The 21900-nt window shown below is 49.6% G+C and overlaps 1 protein-coding gene across 4 annotated transcripts in view; it reads right to left on the reverse strand.

The window, feature by feature from the left end:
* LOC122556264 (nipped-B-like protein) overlaps positions 1 to 21900 on the reverse strand; it is a 547720-nt gene that overhangs the window by 143429 nt on the left and 382391 nt on the right. For all 4 annotated transcript variants that reach the window (XM_043702901.2, XM_043702895.2, XM_043702914.2 and 1 more), the window contains one exon: positions 17196 to 17249. In XM_043702901.2, coding sequence (XP_043558836.2) covers positions 17196 to 17249 — 54 coding nt within the window. The remainder of the gene's footprint in view (positions 1 to 17195; positions 17250 to 21900) is intronic.

A 21900-nucleotide genomic window follows, 5' to 3' on the forward strand; every position in this document is an offset into this window, starting at 1 on the left:
CAAGGCAGAGGGTTTAGAACGGGGAGGAGGACGAGGACGAGGCTTTAGAACGGGGAGGAGGACGTGTACGAGAGTTTAGAACGGGGAGGAGGACGAGGCCGAGGTTTTAGAACGGGGAGGAGGATGAGGAGGACAAGGCCGAGGCTTCAGAACGGGGAGGAGGATGAGGAGGACGAGGCCGAGGCTTCAGAACGGGGAGGAGGATGAGGAGGACGAGGCTTCAGAACGGGGAGGAGGACGAGGCCGAGGGTTTAGAACGGGGAGGAGGACGAGGCCGAGGGTTTAGAACGGGGAGGAGGACGAGGCTGAGGGTTTAGAATGGGAAGGACGACGAGGACGAGGACGGGGAGGAGGCCGAGGGTTTAGAATGGGGAGGAGGACGAGGCCAAGGGTTTAGAACGAGGACGAGGCCGAGGGTTTAGAACGGGGAGGAGGACGAGGACGAGGGTTTAGAACCGGGAGGAAGTCGAGGTTTTAGAACGGAGAGGAGGACGAGGCCGAGGCTTCAGAACAGGGAGGAGGACGAGGCCGAGGTTTTAGAACGGGGAGGAGGACGAGGCCGAGGTTTTAGAACGGGGAGGAGGATGAGGAGGACGAGGCCGAGGCTTCAGAACGGGGAGGAGGATGAGGAGGACGAGGCCGAGGCTTCAGAACGGGGAGGAGGATGAGGAGGACGAGGCCGAGGCTTCAGAACGGGGAGGAGGATGAGGAGGACGAGGCCGAGGCTTCAGAACGGGGAGGATGACGAGGCTTCAGAACGGGGAGGAGGATGAGGAGGACGAGGCTTCAGAACGGGGAGGAGGATGAGGAGGACGAGGCAGAGGCTTCAGAACGGGGAGGAGCATGAGGAGGACGAGGCTTCAGAACGGGGAGGAGGATGAGGAGGACGAGGCTTCAGAACGGGGAGGAGGACGAGGCCGAGGGTTTAGAACGGGGAGGAGGACGAGGCTGAGGGTTTAGAATGGGAAGGACGACGAGGACGAGGACGGGGAGGAGGCCGAGGGTTTAGAATGGGGAGGAGGACGAGGCCAAGGGTTTAGAACGAGGACGAGGCCGAGGGTTCAGAACAGGGAGGAGGACGAGGCCGAGGTTTTAGAACGGGGAGGAGGACGAGGCCGAGGTTTTAGAACGGGGAGGAGGATGAGGAGGACGAGGCCGAGGCTTCAGAACGGGGAGGAGGATGAGGAGGACGAGGCCGAGGCTTCAGAACGGGGAGGAGGATGAGGAGGACGAGGCCGAGGCTTCAGAACGGGGAGGAGGATGAGGAGGACGGGGCCGAGGCTTCAGAACGGGGAGGATGACGAGGCTTCAGAACGGGGAGGAGGATGAGGAGGACGAGGCTTCAGAACGGGGAGGAGGATGAGGAGGACGAGGCTTCAGAACGGGGAGGAGGATGAGGAGGACGAGGCTTCAGAACGGGGAGGAGGATGAGGAGGACGAGGCAGAGGCTTCAGAACGGGGAGGAGGATGAGGAGGACGAGGCTTCAGAACGGGGAGGAGGATGAGGAGGACGAGGCTTCAGAACGGGGAGGAGGATGAGGAGGACGAGGCTTCAGAACGGGGAAGAGGATGAGGATGAGGATGAAGACAAGGCCAAGCGTTTAGAACGGGGAGGAGGACGAGGGTTTAGAACGGAGAGGAGGACGAGGCCCAGGGTTTAGAAAACGGGGAGGAAGTCGAGGTTTTAGAACGGGGAGGAGGATTAGGAGGAGGAAGAGGCCGAGGGTTTAGAACGGGGAGGAAGTCGAGGTTTTAGAACGGGTGGAGGATGAGGAGGACGAGGCAGAGGCTTCAGAACGGGGAGGAGGACGAGGCCGAGGTTTAAGAACGGGGAGGAGGACGAGGCCGAGGTTTTAGAACGGGGAGGAGGATGAGGAGGACGAGGCCGAGGCTTCAGAACGGGGAGTAGGATGAGGATGAGGAGGACGAGACTTCAGAACGGGGAGGAGGATGAGGAGGACGAGGCTTCAGAACGGGGAGGAGGATGAGGAGGACGAGGCTTCAGAACGGGGAGGAGGATGAGGAGGACGAGGCTTCAGAACGGGGAGGAGGACGAGGCCGAGGCTTCAGAACGGGGAGGATGACGAGGCCGAGGCTTCAGAACGGGGAGAAGGACGAGGCCGAGGCTTCAGAACGGGGAGGATGACGAGGCCGAGGCTTCAGAACGGGGAGGAGGACGAGGCCGAGGCTTCAGAACGGGGAGGATGACGAGGCCGAGGGTTTAGAACGGGGAGGAGGATGAGGACGAGGCCAAGGGTTTAGAACAGGGAAGAGGACGAGGTTTTAGAACAGGGAAGAGGATGAGGATGAGGATGAGGATGAAGACAAGGCCAAGCGTTTAGAACGGGGAGGAGGACGAGGGTTTAGAACGGGGAGGAGGACGAGGGTTTAGAACGGAGAGGAGGACGAGGCCCAGGGTTTAGAAAACGGGGAGGAAGTCGAGGTTTTAGAACGGGGAGGAGGATTAGGAGGAGGAAGAGGCCGAGGGTTTAGAACGGGGAGGAAGTCGAGGTTTTAGAACGGGTGGAGGATGAGGAGGACGAGGCAGAGGCTTCAGAACGGGGAGGAGGACGAGGCCGAGGTTTAAGAACGGGGAGCAGGACGAGGCCGAGGTTTTAGAACGGGGAGGAGGATGAGGAGGACGAGGCCGAGGCTTCAGAACGGGGAGTAGGATGAGGATGAGGAGGACGAGGCTTCAGAACGGGGAGGAGGATGAGGAGGACGAGGCTTCAGAACGGGGAGGAGGATGAGGAGGACGAGGCTTCAGAACGGGGAGGAGGATGAGGAGGACGAGGCTTCAGAACGGGGAGGACGACGAGGCCGAGGCTTCAGAACGGGGAGGAGGATGAGGAGGACGAGGCTTCAGAACGGGGAGGAGGATGAGGAGGACGAGGCTTCAGAACGGGGAGGAGGATGAGGAGGACGAGGCTTCAGAACGGGGAGGAGGATGAGGAGGACGAGGCTTCAGAACGGGGAGGAGGATGAGGAGGACGAGGCTTCAGAACGGGGAGGAGGATGAGGAGGACGAGGCTTCAGAACGGGGAGGAGGATGAGGAGGACGAGGCTTCAGAACGGGGAGGAGGATGAGGAGGACGAGGCTTCAGAACGGGGAGGAGGACGAGGCCGAGGCTTCAGAACGGGGAGGAGGATGAGGAGGACGAGGCTTCAGAACGGGGAGGAGGACGAGGCCGAGGCTTCAGAACGGGGAGGAGGACGAGGCCGAGGCTTCAGAACGGGGTGGAGGACGAGGCCGAGGGTTTAGAACGGGGAGGAGGACGAAGATGAGGGTTTAGAATGGGGAGGACGACGAGGACGAGGACGGGGAGGAGGCCGAGGGTTTAGAATGGGGAGGAGGACGAGGACGAGGCCAAGGGTTTAGAACGAGGCCGAGGGTTTAGAATGGAGAGGAGGACGAGGCCGAAGCTTCAGAACGGAGAGGAGGACGAGGCCGAAGCTTCAGAACGGGGAGGAGGACGAGGCCGAGATTTTAGAACGGAGAGGAGGACGAGGTTGAGGTTATAGAACAGGGAGGAGGATGAGGAGGACGAGGCCGAGGCTTCAGAACGGGGAGGAGGATGAGGAGGACGAGGCTTCAGAACGGGGTGAACGACGAGGCCGAGGCTTCAGAACGGGGAGGAGGACGAGGCCGAGGGTTTAGAACGGGGAGGAGGACGAGGCCGAGGGTTTAGAACGGGGAGGAGGACCAGGCTGAGGGTTTAGAACGGGGAGGAGGACCAGGCCGAGGCTTCAGAACGGGGAGGAGGATGAGGAGGACGAGGCCGAGGCTTCAGAACGGGGAGGAGGATGAGGAGGACGAGGCCGAGGCTTCAGAACGGGGAGGAGGATGAGGAGGACGAGGCCGAGGCTTCAGAACGGGGAGGAGGATGAGGAGGACGAGGCCGAGGGTTTAGAACGGGGAGGAGGACGAGGCCGAGGGTTTAGAACGGGGAGGAGGACGAGGCCGAGGCTTCAGAACGGGGAGGAGGATGAGGAGGACGAGGCCGAGGCTTCAGAACGGGGAGGAGGACGAGGCCGAGGCTTCAGAACGGGGAGGAGGACGAGGCCGAGGCTTCAGAACGGGGAAGAGGACGAGGCCGAGGCTTCAGAACGGGGAGGAGGACGAGGCCGAGGCTTCAGAACGGGGAGGAGGACGAGGCCGAGGCTTCAGAACGGGGAGGAGGACGAGGCCGAGGCTTCAGAACGGGGAGGAGGACGAGGCCGAGGCTTCAGAACGGGGAGGAGGACGAGGCCGAGGCTTCAGAACGGGGAGGAGGACGAGGCCGAGGCTTCAGAACGGGGAGGAGGACGAGGCCGAGGCTTCAGAACGGGGAGGAGGACGAGGCCGAGGCTTCAGAACGGGGAGGAGGACGAGGCCGAGGCTTCAGAACGGGGAGGAGGACGAGGCCGAGGCTTCAGAACGGGGAGGAGGACGAGGCCGAGGCTTCAGAACGGGGAGGAGGACGAGGCCGAGGCTTCAGAACGGGGAGGAGGACGAGGCCGAGGCTTCAGAACGGGGAGGAGGACGAGGCCGAGGCTTCAGAACGGGGAGGAGGACGAGGCCGAGGCTTCAGAACGGGGAGGAGGACGAGGCCGAGGCTTCAGAACGGGGAGGAGGACGAGGCCGAGGCTTCAGAACGGGGAGGAGGACGAGGCCGAGGCTTCAGAACGGGGAGGAGGACGAGGCCGAGGCTTCAGAACGGGGAGGAGGACGAGGCCGAGGCTTCAGAACGGGGAGGAGGACGAGGCCGAGGCTTCAGAACGGGGAGGAGGACGAGGCCGAGGCTTCAGAACGGGGAGGAGGACGAGGCCGAGGCTTCAGAACGGGGAGGAGGACGAGGCCGAGGCTTCAGAACGGGGAGGAGGACGAGGCCGAGGCTTCAGAACGGGGAGGAGGACGAGGCCGAGGCTTCAGAACGGGGAGGAGGACGAGGCCGAGGCTTCAGAACGGGGAGGAGGACGAGGCCGAGGCTTCAGAACGGGGAGGAGGACGAGGCCGAGGCTTCAGAACGGGGAGGAGGACGAGGCCGAGGCTTCAGAACGGGGAGGAGGACGAGGCCGAGGCTTCAGAACGGGGAGGAGGACGAGGCCGAGGCTTCAGAACGGGGAGGAGGACGAGGCCGAGGCTTCAGAACGGGGAGGAGGACGAGGCCGAGGCTTCAGAACGGGGAGGAGGACGAGGCCGAGGCTTCAGAACGGGGAGGAGGACGAGGCCGAGGCTTCAGAACGGGGAGGAGGACGAGGCCGAGGCTTCAGAACGGGGAGGAGGACGAGGCCGAGGCTTCAGAACGGGGAGGAGGACGAGGCCGAGGCTTCAGAACGGGGAGGAGGACGAGGCCGAGGCTTCAGAACGGGGAGGAGGACGAGGCCGAGGCTTCAGAACGGGGAGGAGGACGAGGCCGAGGCTTCAGAACGGGGAGGAGGACGAGGCCGAGGCTTCAGAACGGGGAGGAGGACGAGGCCGAGGCTTCAGAACGGGGAGGAGGACGAGGTCGAGGCTTCAGAACGGGGAGGAGGACGAGGCCGAGGCTTCAGAACGGGGAGGAGGACGAGGCCGAGGCTTCAGAACGGGGAGGAGGACGAGGCCGAGGCTTCAGAACGGGGAGGAGGACGAGGCCGAGGCTTCAGAACGGGGAGGAGGACGAGGCCGAGGCTTCAGAACGGGGAGGAGGACGAGGCCGAGGCTTCAGAACGGGGAGGAGGACGAGGCCGAGGCTTCAGAACGGGGAGGAGGACGAGGCCGAGGCTTCAGAACGGAGAGGAGGACGAGGCCGAGGCTTCAGAACGGGGAGGAGGACGAGGCCGAGGCTTCAGAACGGGGAGGAGGACGAGGCCGAGGCTTCAGAACGGGGAGGAGGACGAGGCCGAGGCTTCAGAACGGGGAGGACGACGAGGACGAGAACGGGGAGGAGGCCGAGGGTTTAGAATGGGGAGGAGGACGAGGACGAGGCCAAGGGTTTAGAACGAGGACGAGGCCGAGGGTTTAGAACGGAGAGGAGGATGAGGCCGAGGCTTCAGAACGGGGAGGAGGACGAGGCCGAGGTTTTATAACGGGGAGGAGGACGAGGCCGAGGTTTTAGAACAGGGAGGAGGATGAGGAGGACGAGGCCGAGGCTTCAGAACGGGGAGGAGGATGAGGAGGACGAGGCCGAGGCTTCAGAACGGGGAGGAGGATGAGGAGGACGAGGCTTCAGAACGGGGTGGACGACGAGGCCGAGGCTTCAGAACGGGGAGGAGGATGAGGCCGAGGGTTTAGAACGGGGAGGAGGACGAGGCCGAGGGTTTAGAACGGGGAGGAGGATGAGGACGAGGCCAAGGGTTTAGAACAGGGAAGAGGACGAGGTTTTAGAACGGGGAAGAGGATGAGGATGAGGATGAGGACGAAGACAAGGCCAAGCGTTTAGAACGGGGAGGAGGATGAGGGTTTAGAACGGAGAGGAGGACGAGGCCCAGGGTTTAGAAAACGGGGAGGAAGTCGAGGTTTTAGAACGGGGAGGAGGATGATGAGGAGGAGGACGAGGCCGAGGGTTTAGAACGGGGAGGAGGACGAGAACGAGGCTGAGGCTTTAGAACCAGGAGGATGAAGACAAGGCTTTAGAACGAGGCCGAGGCTTCAGAACGGGGAGGAGGACGAGGCCGAGGCTTCAGAACGGGGAGGAGGACGAGGCCGAGGCTTCAGAACGGGGAGGAGGACGAGGCCGAGGCTTCAGAACGGGGAGGAGGACGAGGCCGAGGCTTCAGAACGGGGAGGAGGACGAGGCCGAGGCTTCAGAACGGGGAGGAGGACGAGGCCGAGGCTTCAGAACGGGGAGGAGGACGAGGCCGAGGCTTCAGAACGGGGAGGAGGACGAGGATGAGGACGAGGATTTAGAACGGGGAGGATGAGGACGACGTTTTAGACCGGGGAGGACGAGGACGAGGAGGAATTTCTTCAGCCAGAGCATGGTGAATCTGTGGAACTCATTTCTGCAGCAGACTGGGGAGGCCAAGTCACTGAGTAAATTTGAGACCGAGATAGATAAGGGCAGAAAGGGAATCAAGGGTTACTGGCAGAAGGGAAACATGGACCTGGTTTAAGGAACAGATGTTACGTGTCTTTGACAGGTATGTCCCTGTCAGGTAAGGAGGAAGCGAAAAGGTAAGGGAACCGCGGTTTACTACAGGAATTGTATCTCTTGTTAAGCAGAAGAGGGAGGCTTATGTGATGTTGAGACAAGTTGATTCAGATGAGGGGATGGAGAGTTACAGATTAGCTAGGAAGGACTTAAAGAGAGAGTGTTAAGAAGGTGAAGGAGGGGACATGAGCAGTCTTTAGCAGGTAGAATAAAGGAGAACCCTAAAGCTTTCTACAGATATGAGAGGAATAAAAGGATGACGAGGGAAGGATGGGGCCAAAGACAGAAGTGGGAAGTTGCGTGTGGACCCTGTGGAGATTGGAGAGGTGCTAAACGAATATTCCTCATCCATTTTCACTCAGGTTGACAGTGCTGTTAAGAAGGCATACAGTGTTTAGGTTTTATTGGTAGAGGGATTGAGTTCCTGAGCTGTGATGTCATGCTGCAACTATACAAAATGCTAGTGTGGCCTCACTTGGGATATTGTGTACAGTTCTGGTCGCCCCTTTACAGGAAGGATGTGGAAGCATTGGTAAAGGTTCAAAGGAGATTTGCCAGGATGTTACCTGGTCTGAAGTGAAGGTCTTATGAGGAAAGGCTGAGGGACTTAGATCTGTTCTCATTGGAGAGAAGATGGCTAAGAGGGGATTTAATAGAGACATACAAGATGATTAGAGTATTAGATAAGGTGGACAGTGAGACTCTTTTCCCTAGGATGATAACATCTGCTTGTACGAGGGGGCATAGCTGTAAATTGAGGAGTGACAGATTTAAGACAGATGTCAGAGGCAGGTTCTTTACTCAGAGTGTGGTAAGGGCGTGGAATGCCCTGCTTGCCAATGTATTTAAGTTAGAAGCATTTATACAGTTCTTGGATAAGCATATGGATGACAATGGGAGAGCGTAGATTGATGGGCTTAGATTAGTTCACAGGTCAGCGCAACACCAAGGGCCAAAGGGCCTGTTCTGCGCTGTATTGTTCGATGTTCTAAGGCAGGAGAACGGGGATAACATAGAAAAATACAGCGCAGTACAAGCCCTTCGGCCCTTGATGTTGCGCCGATCCAAGCCCACCTAACCTACACTAGCCCACTATCCTCCATATGCCTATCAAATGCCCACTTAAATGCCCATAAAGAGGGAGAGTCCACCACTGCTACTGGCAGGGCATTCCATGAACTCATGACTCGCTGAGTAAAGAATCTACCCCTAACATCTGTCCTATACCTACCACCCCTTAATTTAAAGCTATGCCCCCTCATAATAGCTGACTCCATACGTGGAAAAAGGTTCTCATGGTCAACCCTATCTAAACCCCTAATCATCTTGTACACCTCTATCAAGTCACCCCTAAACCTTCTTTTCTCCAATGAAAACAGCCCCAAGTGCCTCAGCCTTTCCTCATACGATCTTTCTACCATACCAGGCAACATCCTGATAAACCTCCTCTGCACCCGTTCCAGTGCCTCCACATCCTTCCTATAGTATGGCGACCAAAACTGCACACAATACTCCAGATGCGGCCGCACCAGAGTCTTATACAACTGCAACATGACCTCAGGGCTCCGGAACTCAATTCCTCTACCAATAAAAGCCAGTACGCTATATGCCGCCTTCACCGCACTATTTACCTGGGTGGCAACTTTCAGAGATCTGTGTACATGGACACCAAGATCCCTCTGCTCATCCACACTACCAAGTATCCGACCATTAGCCCAGTACCCCATCTTTTTGTTACTCTTACCAAAGTGAATCACCTCACACTTACCTACATTGAACTCCATTTGCCACCTTTCTGCCCAGCTCTGCAACTTATCTATATCCCGCTGTAACCTGACACATCCTTCCTCACTATCACTTCGGAGAACTAGGAAGAAGGCTGAAAAGCAGGACGTCCAAGGTGGTTATCTCCGGTTTGCTTCCAGTTCCTCGGGCTAGTGTGCCCAGGAACAGGGAGATAATGGACTTGAACGTGTGGTTGGGGAACTGGTGCAGGAAGCAAGGATTTAAGTTCTTGGATCACTGGGGTATATTTTGTGGTAAACATAAATTCTACAAGAGAGACGGCTTGCACCTTAATAGGTTAGGGACCAGTATTCTGGCAGACAGGTTTTCTACTGCAACACCGTTACATTTAAACTAAGTAGCGGGGGGAGGGGACAAGCTGGATGTTTAAAAGGAAATTGAAGGGAAAGTTAGAACAAGAGAAGTCAAGAAAGACAACTGTATCAATGAGGCAGAAAACTCGGAAAGGCATCATGCTGTAAGGTTGAGTGAAATAGGGGTTGATGGGAAGGGTGAGAGCAGTAACAAATTAAAAATACTATACATGAATGCACGAAGCATTAGACATAAGATGGATGAGCTTGAGGCTCTTTTGGAAATTGGCAGATACGATATTGTGGGGATAACTGAGACGTGGCTTCAAGTGGACAGGGCCTGGGAAATGAATATTCAAGGCTACACGTGCTAGCCTAAGGACAGACTGACGGGCAGAGGGGGTGGGGTGGCCTTGTTGGTAAGGGACGATATTCAGTCCCTTGCACAGAGGGACCTAGAGTCAGGAGATGTAGAGTCAGTGTGGATAGAGCTGAGAAATACCAGGGGTAAAAAGACCCTCTTGGGAGTCATCTACAGGCCCCCAAACAGTAGTCTGGATGTCGGATGTAAGTTAAATCAGGAGCTGAAATTGGCCTGTCGCAAAGATGTCACTACAGTTGTTATGGGGGATTTTAACATGCAGGTAGACTGGGAGAATCAGGATGGTATTGGGCCTCAAGAAAGAGACTTTGCGGAGTGCCTCAGAGATGGATTCTTAGAGCAGCTGGTGCTGGAGCCGACCAGGGAGAAGGCAATTCTGGATCTGGTATTGTGTAATGAACCAGAATTGGTCAGTGACCTCGAAGTGAAGGAGCCATTGGGAAGTAGTGACCATAATACAATAAGCTTCAATCTGCAATTTGAGAGGGAGAGGGTACAGTCGGAAGTGACAATATTTCTGTTGAATAAAGGGAATTATGGAGCTATGAGGGAGGAGCTGGCCAAAGTTCAATGGTGCAATACCTTAGCAGGGATGACAGTGGAGGAACAATGGCGGATATTTCTGTGTATAATGCAGAAGTTGCAGGATCAGTTCATTCCTAAAAGGAAGAAAGATCCCAGGAGGAGGCATGGGCAGCCGTGGCTGACGAGGGAAGTAAAGAAACATATAAAGTTAAAAGAGAAAAAGTATAACATAGCTAAGATAAGTGGGAAAACTGAGGACTGGGAAGCTTTTAAAGAGCAACAGAGGATTACTAAGAAGGAAATACGCAGAGGAAAAATGAGGTACGAAGATAAACTGGCCAAGAATATTAAGGAGGATATTAAAAGCTTTTTTAGGTATGTGCAAGGCAAAAAAATGGTTAGGACTAAAATTGGGCCCTTGAAGACAGAAACAGGGGAATATATTACTAGGAACAAAGAAATGGCAGAGGAATTAAATGGGTACTTCAGATCTGTGTTCACTTGGGAAGACACAAGCAATCTCCCTGAGGTAACAGTGGCTGAAGGACCTGAACTTAAGGGAATTTATATTTGCCAGGATTTGGTGTTGGAGAGGCTGTTAGGTCTGAAGGTTGATAAGTCTCCGGGGCCTGATGGTCTGCATCCCAGGGTACTGAAGGAGGTGGCTCGGGAAATCGTGGATGCGTTGGTGATTATTTTCCAGAGTTCAATAGATTCGGGGTCGGTTCCTGAGGATTGGAGGGTGGCTAATGTTATACCACTTTTTAAGAAAGGTGGGCGAGAGAAAGCAAGTAATTATAGACCAGTTAGTCTGACCTCAGTGGTGGGAAAGATGCTGGAGTCTATTATAAAGGATGAAATTACTGCACATCTGGATAGTAGTAACAGGATTGGACAGAGTCAGCATGGATTTATGAAGGAGAAATCATGCTTGACTAATCTTCTTGAATTTTTTGAGGATGTAACTATGAAGTTGGACGAGGGAAATCCAGTAGATGTAGTGTACCTGGACTTTCAGAAAGCTTTTGATAAAGTCCCACACAGGAGGTTAGTGAGTAAAATTAGGGTGCATGGTATTGGGGGCAAAGTACTAGATTGGATTGAAAATTGTTTGGCTAATAGGAAACAAAGGGTAGTGATAAACGGCTCCATTTTGGAATGGCAGGCAGTGACCAGTGGGGTACCGCAGGGATCCGTGCTGGGACCCCAGCTTTTTACAATATATGTTAATGATATAGAAGATGGTATCAGCAATAACATGAGCAAATTTGCTGATGATACAAAGCTGGGTGGCAGGGTGAAAAGTGATGAGGATGTTAGGAGATTACAGGGTGACCTGGACAAGTTAGGTGAGTGGGCAGATGCATGGCAGATGCAGTTTAATGTGGATAAATGTATGGTTACTTTGGTAGCAAGAACAGGAAGGCAGACTACTACCTCAATGGAATCAATTTATGTAAAGGGGCAGTACAGAGAGATCTGGGCGTTCTTGTACACCAGTCAATGAAGGCAAGCATGCAGGTACAGCAGGTAGTGAAGAAGGCTAATAGCATGCTGGCCTTCATAACAAGAGGAATTGAGTATTGAAGCAAAGAGGTGCTTCTGCAGCTGTACAGGGCCCTGGTGAGACCACACCTAGAGTACTGTGTGCAGTTCTGGTCTCCAAATTTGAGAAAAGACATTCTGGCTATTGAGGGAGTGCAGCATAGGTTCACGAGGTCAATTCCTGGAATGGCAGGATTACCTTACACTGAAAGACTGAAGCAACTGGGCTTGTATACCCTTGAGTTTCGAAGATTGAGAGGGGATCTGATTGAGACATATAAGATTATGAAAGGATTGGACACTCTGGCAGTAGGAAACATATTTCCACTGATGGGTGAGTGCCGAACCAGAGGACACAGCTTAAAAATACGGGGTAGACCATTTAGGACAGAGCTCAGGAGAAACTTCTTCACCCAGAGAGTGGTGGCTGTGTGGAATGCTCTGCCCCAGAGGGGAGTGGAGGCCCACTCTCTGGATTCATTTAAGAAGGAGTTGGATAGAGCTCTCAAAGATAGTGGAATCAAGGGTTATGGAGATAAGGCAGGAACAGGATACTGATTAGGAATGATCAGCCATGATTATATTGAATGGCAGTGCAGGTTCGAAGGGCTGAATGGCCTACTCCTGCACCTATTGTCTATTATCAACAACTCCACCGACTTTTGTATCATCCGCAAACTTGCTCACCCAACCTTCTAGCCCCTCCTCCAGGTCATTTATAAAAATGACAAACAGCAATGGTCCCAAAACAGATCCTTGCGGAACACCGCTAGTAACTGCACTCCAAGATGAACCTTTACCATCAACTACTACCCTCTGTCTTCTTCCAGCCAGCCAATTCCTAATCCAAACCTCCAACTCACCCTCAATGCCATACCTCCGTATTTTTTGCAGTAGCCTACCATGGGGATAAGAAAAATATCAGTCATGATTGTTTGGTGGAGCAAACTCAAATGGGTCAAATTCCTAAATCTGCTCCTGTGCCATATGCACTTCTAATCACCACAGTATATAAACAATTGTGATTGCACTCAAGGCAGTACTATGGCATTTCTGGGATTGTCTGGGATTGAGCTTTTCAGGTACAAACAGAAGCTAGATGAGTTCAGATTGTTTTCTTAGGTACAGAGAAGTTTGACAGAGGACCTGATAGAGGCGTAGATGATTACTTTGGGTATGGACAGGTTGAATAGAAAACAAGTTGTTTCCCTTAGTCAAAATATTCATGACTAGGTGGCATAATTTTAAAATGAAAGGCAGAAAGGATTTGAGGAAATCTTTTTTTTCTAACCAAAGAGTGGTGGTAATCTGGAATGCATCACCTGGAGAGTAGTTGAGGCAAGCAACCTCAGAACTTTTAATAAAGTACTTGGATGAGCATTGAAGCGTCATAACATTTAGGTCTTAAAGGCAATAAAGGTTACCCAAGCCAACAAAATCCACACGGGACTAAATAAAAGCAAGTTAAAATTAATTTACTCTTCATACAGGTTTTTCTTAATTAATCTATATTTCCCTACAAGATGACTAATTTTGACCTGAACCATTTCTGAAAGCTTCCGCAAGGTGAACCAAAGAAACTGAAGTCTTTGGTCTACTTCTCCTCCTTTCAGTCAGTAGACTTTGGCTGGCTGAGACATGTGCAAAGCTGTTGACTCTTAGCTGTCCTCAGGACAATTAGGGAAGGCCAATAAATAGTGGCCTAGCCAGCAATGGCCACAATCCATGACTAAGTGAAAAACTGACCGTTACACCTGTTTAGCAATTCAATACAGTCGTGGCTATTCTGCAAGTGTTTTCAATTCTTCAATTTCACATTTCCATCTCCATCCACCATCCCCCCCCCCCCACCCCAACAGATAACCCTCGATTAATCCACTTGTCTCACAAACATTCAACGACCAGCCTTCACTGTCTTGAGTTCCATGACCCTAAGAAAAAAAACTAATCTCTTCCATAAAGGGCTGCCCTCTAGTTCTGAACTGACCCATAAATGTAAACATTCATTTTATATCCACCTTCTAGATTTGAATCAAGTCACCCCTCACTCTTCTAAATTCAAGCAAAGACAGGCCCAACCTGTCTGACACATCATCAGACAATCCACTCATATTCCAAACTTACCAATTAGAACACCAGGTTATAGTTCAACAAGCTTATTTGGAAGCACTAGCTTTTGCAGTGCTGCTCCTTTATCAGATGGTTGTGGAGTATAAGATCGTAATACACAGAATTTATCTTTTAGAATGGGCATGTTAGTTTCAATTCTTTCATATGCAAATTCCGTAACTTTCTTAAAGTTTCCTTCTCAAGTGAACTTTAATAATAGGTGCCATGTTGGCCTAACATGGCACCTATTGTTAAAGTTCACTTGAGATTGTAACTTTAAATTCTGGGATTTACACATGAAAAGAACTGAAATCGACATGCCGATTCTAAAAGATGAGAGACTTACAAACAATCCAGGTCTTTTTCAATATATAATTTCAGTTACATCACACTGTAAACTTTTGCTATAAATTCTGTGTCCTACGATCTTATACTCCACAACCACCTGATAAAGGAGCAGCACTCTAAAAGATAGTGCTTCCAAATAAACTTAGAACAATACAGCGCAGAACAGGCCCTTCGGCCTTTGATGTTGTGCCGACCTGTGAGCTATTCTCAGCTCGTCCCTTTACATTATCCCAAAATAATCCATGTGCTTATCTAAGGATTATTTAAATCTCCCTAATGTGGCTGAGTTGACTACATTAGCAGGTAGGGCATTCCACACCCTTACCTCACTCTGCGTAAAGAACTTTCATCTGACATCTCTCTTAAATCTATCATCCCTCAATTTGTAGTTATGCCCTGCAAATTGAGGGGTGATAGATTTATTGGACTTGTTTGGACTATAACCTGGTGTTGTGAGACTTTTAACCCTGTACACCCCAGTCCAACACCGGCACTTCCAAATCATATTCCAAACTGACTGGTCTGTATTTGCTGGGCATATCACTAATCACTTCTTTGAACAAGCGAGTAAACATTTGGAATTCTCCAATCCTCTACCACCACCTAAATTTAAGGAAGATTTGAACAGTATTCATATTGAAACTGCTTTGTTTCAACCTCACCTTCAGGCCAGTATGTTAACCGCCCTATCAACATGTTGTATAAATTTCAAGGAATTATGCACCTGAACCTCCAGGTCCCTCTATCTTGCAACATATGCCAGGGCCCTACCATTAAATGCATAAGATCTCCCTCTCTTTCCTTTGCCAAAATGCAATATCTCACATTTATTCAAATTAAACTCCATGTGCAACTCCTCAGCCCACTGACCCAATTTAACATCCTTTATAATTGTCCTAAATTTGGAATTTAGAGATTTATTACAAACATGCATTTTTGATTTGTATTGAAAATGGAGCATGTAAATCCTCAGCTAACATCACCTGAGAAACACTAATGTAATTAACATACAATTAACACCCAGGCAGCATCCGAGGAGCAGGAAAATCGATGTTTCGGGCAAAAGCCCTTCATTAGGAATATTCCTGAAGGGCTTTTGCCCAAAACGTCGATTTTCCTGCTCCTTGGATGCTGCCCGAACTGCTGTGCTTTTCCAGCACCACTCTAATCTGGAATCTGGTTTCCAGCATCTGCAGTCCTCGTTTTTACCTAATTAACACCCAGCCACAGCCATAATAACCTGAAAACAATTGATATCACTTGATCTCACAAGCTAAGCAGTTTCAGGCCTGGGCAGCATTCGGATAAGAGAATGCCTGGGAATATCAGCATAGTAGTCTTTGGAGCATTTGTGGCACAGTGTTAAGGTTATTACCTCTGAGCTAGGAAGCCCAGGTTCAAGTCCCATCTGCCCCAGAAGTGTGTCATAAAATCGCTGAACAAGTTAATTAAAAAATACAGAAAACTTAATTTTAACCAGCACCTTATCAACCAGTATTCTTGGTCAACTGACAAAAACCATATATCTCAAATATTGCAATGTCTGCATATTTAATGCTGTAAGTAAAGTATACCAGTGATGTGTATACCCCCTGCATTGTTTCTCTATTGTGTGTATCGATCTATATTGACTTCAGGAGGTGTGTTGATGTTTTTCTATAGATTTTTGAGGAATGTGATGTCTCAAAGCTTCATTTGGTCAGGGATTATTGAAGTTATGCATAGCTCTTGATTATCCAGAATATTTGATCAACTTCTGGTCCCAGAGGTGCCTGTTAATAAAACACTTGCTGTCTAGATTAGAGTGGCGCTGAAAAAGCACAGCAGGAATTAAGAGCTTTTGTCCGAAACGTCGATTTTCCTGCTCCTCGGATGCTGCCTGACCTGCTGTGTTTTTCCAGCACCACTCTAATCTAGACTCTGATTTCCAGCATCTGCAGTCCTCACTTTCACCTAAAACATTTGCTGTATCTAGTACTGCGAATCTACGGTACTTGTAGCACAGTGTCCCCTACCTCTCAGCCAAGAAACTGGTATCAAGTAGGACCTGAATCCAGGGGTGTGTAATAACAACTTTGACAACTTGATTGGAAAACCTCTACAATTAACACCCAGCCTGCAACCATATTAGTCTGAAAACAACTGATCTCTTCTAATCTTGGACATTAAATAGATTCAGGCGTGGTTCATACTTGAATGGAAGACTGCCTGGGAATACCAGGCAGAGTAGGGATACTTGTGTAGTGTTAGTGTCCGTACCTCTGGGACAAGATATCTGGGTTCAAGAACCACCTGTTCCAAGTTGTGTCATAACGTTTCTTAACAGGTTAAGTAAAAAGAATGAGCTTTAATCAACACCCAGTAAGGGCTTTTGCGGCAGTGTAACTACCTCTGGGCGTTGAGACCCCCTGGTTCAAGTCTCACCTGCTCCAGATGTGCATCACTGTGTCTGAACAAGTTGTTTGAAATAAATACAACTAACACATAAGGAGTCCTGTGCTACAGTGGTACTGTGCCTACCTCTGGGCCAAGGTTCAAATTAATTTGCTCCAGTGACGTGTCATAAAACATCTGAACAGGTTGATTAGAAAAGATCTACAGTTAACACCCAAGGAGACGACATGGGAATACCAGATGCAGCATGCGCGAGTATTATTTTGGGTAAGTGGTTGTGTTCCCAACCTGGAGACAATGGACCCAGGTTCAAGTCCCACCTGCTCTGGGGGTGTGTAATAATGTCACTGACTAGGGTGATTTGAAAATATTTACAATTACCACCCATAGATGGATCTTGGGACGGAGTGGTGGTGTCACTATCTGTGCTGGAAAGTATGGGTTTAAAGTCTCACTGCCTCAGAAGATGGCATAACATTTCTGAACACTCAAAACTTCCTCACCCATCAAGAGTGTTATTCCTACTACAGAAAGATCTAGAATACCAATGGAAAAGTTTCCAACTTGATAGTTAAGACTCACAGCAGGACCAGGATCACTTTCTAACCTTGTATCTAACTCAACCAGAGTTTGAAAAGTTAAGCTCTCATACAATGGAAATCTTATTTGTATTGTACTTACATTCTGAAGAAGCTGCTCAAACCAATCGTACCCAGTATCCCTGCAAGCAGCAACCTGCAAAACAGGTGAAAGACAGCTGTCAACAATAGCACTTTAAAGAAGAGAACCATCATTCCACAGTAGCAGAGATAAGTACCTGTGCAAAACCAACAGCCTCAATTATCTTCAAGCATGAATCATTCAATTTGGGTTTTTTAAGGAAACACAAGTAGGCAATTCTATTTTTAGATTAGATTACATTACATTACAGTGTGGAAACAGGCCCTTCGGCCCAACAAGTCCACACCGACCCGCCGAAGTGCAACCCACCCATACCCCTACATTTACCCCTTACCTAACACTACAGGCAATTTAGCATGGCCAATTCACCTGACCTGCACATCTTTGGACTGTGGAAGGAAACCCATGCAGACACGGGGAGAACGTGCAAACTCCCCACAGTCAGTCACCTGAGGCGGGAATTGAACCCGGGTCTCAGGCGCTGTGAGGCAGCAGTGCTAACCACTGTGCCACCATGCCTCCCACAATTTCTTGAGAACAATTACTGGAATTCCCTAAGAGAACTGTGGATCAACCCACAGCACATGAACTGCAGTGGTTCAAGAAAGCAGCTGACCAACACGTTCTCAAGGGCAGCTAAAGGATGGACAATAAATGCTGGCCAGCCAGCGATGCCCACATCCCATGGATAAATAAAGGAAAATTACATTACAGCTGCTCTGCATCTGCACTCCAACCACTTTGGAACACTGGATTAGGAGTACACTATTGAGCCATTGAGCTTGCAGTGTCATTCTTGAACATGGCTAATCATCTAGTTTTCTGCTCCAACCCCATATTCCTTAATATTATTAGTTCAGATAAATCTATCAATTTCTATCTCAAACCTTGATTTGGAGATGCCGGTACTAGACTGAGGTGTACAACATTAAAAATCTCACACCACCAGGTTATAGTCCAACAGGTTTATTTGGAAGCACTAGCTTTCAGAGCACTGCTCCTTCATCAGGTGGTTGTGGAGAATAAGATTGTAAGAAACAGAATTTATAACAAAAGTTTACACTACGATTTAACAGAAATTATATATTGAAAAAGACCTAGATTGTTTGTTAAGTCTATCGATTTTTCGCATGACCATGTTGGCTTCTGTCCTTTCATATGTAAATCACAAAACCGTTTTTAAAAGTTACATTCTCAAGTGAACAATTAGTGTCATGTCGGCCCAGATAATGTACTGAAGGTGCGAGTTTCCCTGTGTGAGGCTGTCGGTGCCACATGGTCAGACTGATTCTAATCTAAAAAATGGATTTACAGAATCTTACATGGTTTCATGCAGTTTTTGAGCAAACTAAAATGTAATTCAGCAAGTACCAATTCACCCAACAAACTTGTGTGCGCTTGCGGTGGGGGGTGGGGTTATGAGTATCTGTGAGAGTGTGTGTGTGCATGTGTGAGAGTGAAAGTATAAGGGGTATAAGTCTGTGAGAGGGTGTGCGTGTGTGAGAGAGAGTGTATATGTGAGCATATGAGAGAGGGTCTGCGTAAGTGTGCACGCCCGCAGGAGTGTGCGCGTGTAGTGCAATGGGGTCACTTGTAGTGTGACACAAACCCAAGATCCCGGTTGAGGCCATCCCCATGGGTACCGAACTTGGCTATCAGCCTCTGCTCGACCAGTTTTCGTTGTTGCCTGCCCTGAAGCTGCCTTGGTGGACGGACCTCGGGGCAGGCAACAACACAAAGTGGTCGAAAAGAGGCTGATAGCCAAGTTCGGTACCCATGGGGATGGCCTCAACCGGGACCTTGGGTTCATGTCACACTATAGGTGACCCCACTGCACTATACACACATACAGACAGACGGACACACACAGACACTCCTACCCACTCCTCCACCACCACCACCACACACACACACACACACACACACACACACACACACACACACACACACACACACACACACACCCTCCTACAGAGAGACACATTCCTGCAGACCCTCTCTCATATGCTTACACTCCCACACACACACAACCTCACATGCACACATACGTTTGTGGGGAGAGAGTTTGTACTTGCAGAATTACATTTTACTTTGCTCAAAAACTGGATGAATCCATGTAAGATTCTGTAAATCCGTTCTTAATTGTTAAAGTTCACTTGAGAATATAACTTTTAAAAAACGCTTTGTGATTTACATGTGAAAGAACTGAAATCAACATGGTCATATTAAATGATGATAGACTTGAACAATCCAGGTCTTTTTCAATATATGATTTCAACTACATCACACTGCAAACGTTTGCTATAAATTCTGTGTCTTACAATCGTATACTTCACAACCACCTGATGAAGGAGAAGCACTCTGAATGCTCGAGCTTCCAAATACACCTGTTGGACTATAACCAAGTGTTGTGCGATTTTTAACCTTATCTCAAATCTGCTCAATAACTTAGCTTCCACAATCCTCTGGGCTAGTGAAACCAAAGATTCATCACTTTGTGAACAAATTCTCCTCTCAATTCTAAATGGCCTACCCCTTATTCTGAGAATGTGTCACTTGGGTCTAGCCGGGAGAACTCCTATCCATATCGACTTTGTCACACCCTCTAAGAATGTTGTAAGCTTTAATGAGGTCAGTCATTCTTTAACACTCTGGAATGTGCAGACTCAGTTTAATTAATCTCTCCTCATAGAATAATGCTGTCACCCCAGGGATTAGTCGTCTTAGTCCACTGAAATCAGCATTCTCCTTGTTTGTTAGTCTCATTCTCAATTCGTCAATTTCACATGTCTTAATTTGCATACTGTCATCTACATACGTAACTTAAATCTTATTAGATTAGATTACTTACAGTGTGGAATCAGGCCCTTCGGCCCAACAAGTCCACACCGACCCGCCGAAGCGCAACCCACCCATACCCCTACATTTACCTCTTCACCTAACACTATGGGCAATTTAGCATGGCCAATTCACCTCACCTGCACATCATTGGACTGTGGGAGGAAACCGGAGCACCCGGAGGAAACCCACGCAGACATGGGGAGAATGTGCAAACTCCACACAGCCAGTCGCCTGAGGCTGGAATTCATTCTAAATCTTATGATACTCTTTCCTAAACTTTCTCCCACTGACTGATTTGGCTTACCTCTTTTATCTTCATTCACTTATGGGACATAGGGTACACTGGTTGACCAGCATTTGTTGCCCTTGAGGTGATGGTAAGTTTCTTCCTTGAACTGCTGCAATTCATATGCTGTAAGCAGATTCTTTATGTCCTTGGGAAGGGAGTTCCAGGAATTTGATCCAGCATCGGTGAAGGAACAGCGATATATTTGCAAATCAGGATAGAGTGTGGCTTCAAGAGGAAATTGAGGTAATGGTGATCCCATGTATCTGCTGCCCTTCTCCTTCTAGGCAGAAGTGGTTGCGTGTTTGTGAGGTGCTGAGAGAGCATCTTTGGTGAATTTCTCCAATGCATCTTGTTAGTACGTACTGTTGCTACTGAGCATCAATGGTGGAGCAAGTGGATGTCTGCGACTATGGTGCCAATCAGATAGGGTGCTTTATCCTGTATGGTGTCAAGCTTCAGATTGTTGGAGCTGCACTCACCCAGGCAAGTGGGAAGTAATCCATCACACTCCTGACTTCTACCTTGTAGATGGTAGACAGGTTTTGAGGAGTCAGGAAGTGTGTTATTCACCAAAGTATACCTAGCCTCTGACCTTTTCATGCAGCCACTGTTTATGTAGCATGTTAAGTTCAGTTTGTGGTAAGTGATAATCCCAAGGATGTCAATAGTTTGAGAATCTGTGTTGGCAACACTATTGAATGCCAAAATACAGCGATAGATTGTCTCTTATTGGTGATGGTAATTGCCTGGCATTTGTGTGGAGCAAATGTTACTTGCCACTTGTCACTCGAAGACTGGATGTTGCTCAGATCGTGTTGCGTTGAACATGAATTCGTTCAGTATCTGAGGAGTCACGAATGGTGCAGTCATCAGTGAGCTTCCCCATATCTGACCTCATGGTGGAGGGAAGGTCATCAATGAAAGAGTTCAAAACGCTTGGTCCCTGGACACTACCCTGAGGAACTCCTGCAGAGATGTTCTGAAGTTGAGATGACTGACCTCCAACAAGCACGACCATCATCTTAGTGCTAGATCTGGCTTCATCCAGCAGAGTGCTAGCTCCCGATGCCCAATGATTCCAGTTTTACTAGAGCTTCTTGATGCCACACTTGGTCAAATATGGCCTTGATGTCAAGGACTGTCACTCTTGTGTCACCTCTGGAATTTGGTCAGGTCTTTTGTACAGATTTGAGCCAAGGCTGTAATGAGATCAGGAGCTGAGTGGCCTGGCAAAGCCCAAACTGGGCATCACCAAGCAGGCTATTGCTGAGTAGGTGCTGCTTGATAGCACTGTTGATAACACCTTTCACTACTGATGATCAAGAGTAGACAATTGAGATAATTGGCTGTGTTGGATTTGTCCTGCTTCTTATGTACCAGATGTGCATGGAAAATTTTCCACATTGTCAGGTAGATGCCAGTGTTGTAACTGTATTGGAAGTGCTTGGCTAGTTCTGAAGCCCAGATCTTCACTACTATTGCTGAAATGTTGTCAGGGCCCCTAACCTTTGTGGTATCAAGTGCCTCTAACTGTTTCTTGATATCATTAGGTTAGATTACATTACATTAAAAATA

This window comes from Chiloscyllium plagiosum, unplaced genomic scaffold, assembly GCF_037043375.1.
Source record: "Chiloscyllium plagiosum isolate Xiang-an unplaced genomic scaffold, Cpla_swu_hap1 HiC_scaffold_2, whole genome shotgun sequence".
In the NCBI taxonomy this organism is placed as follows: domain Eukaryota; kingdom Metazoa; phylum Chordata; class Chondrichthyes; order Orectolobiformes; family Hemiscylliidae; genus Chiloscyllium; species Chiloscyllium plagiosum.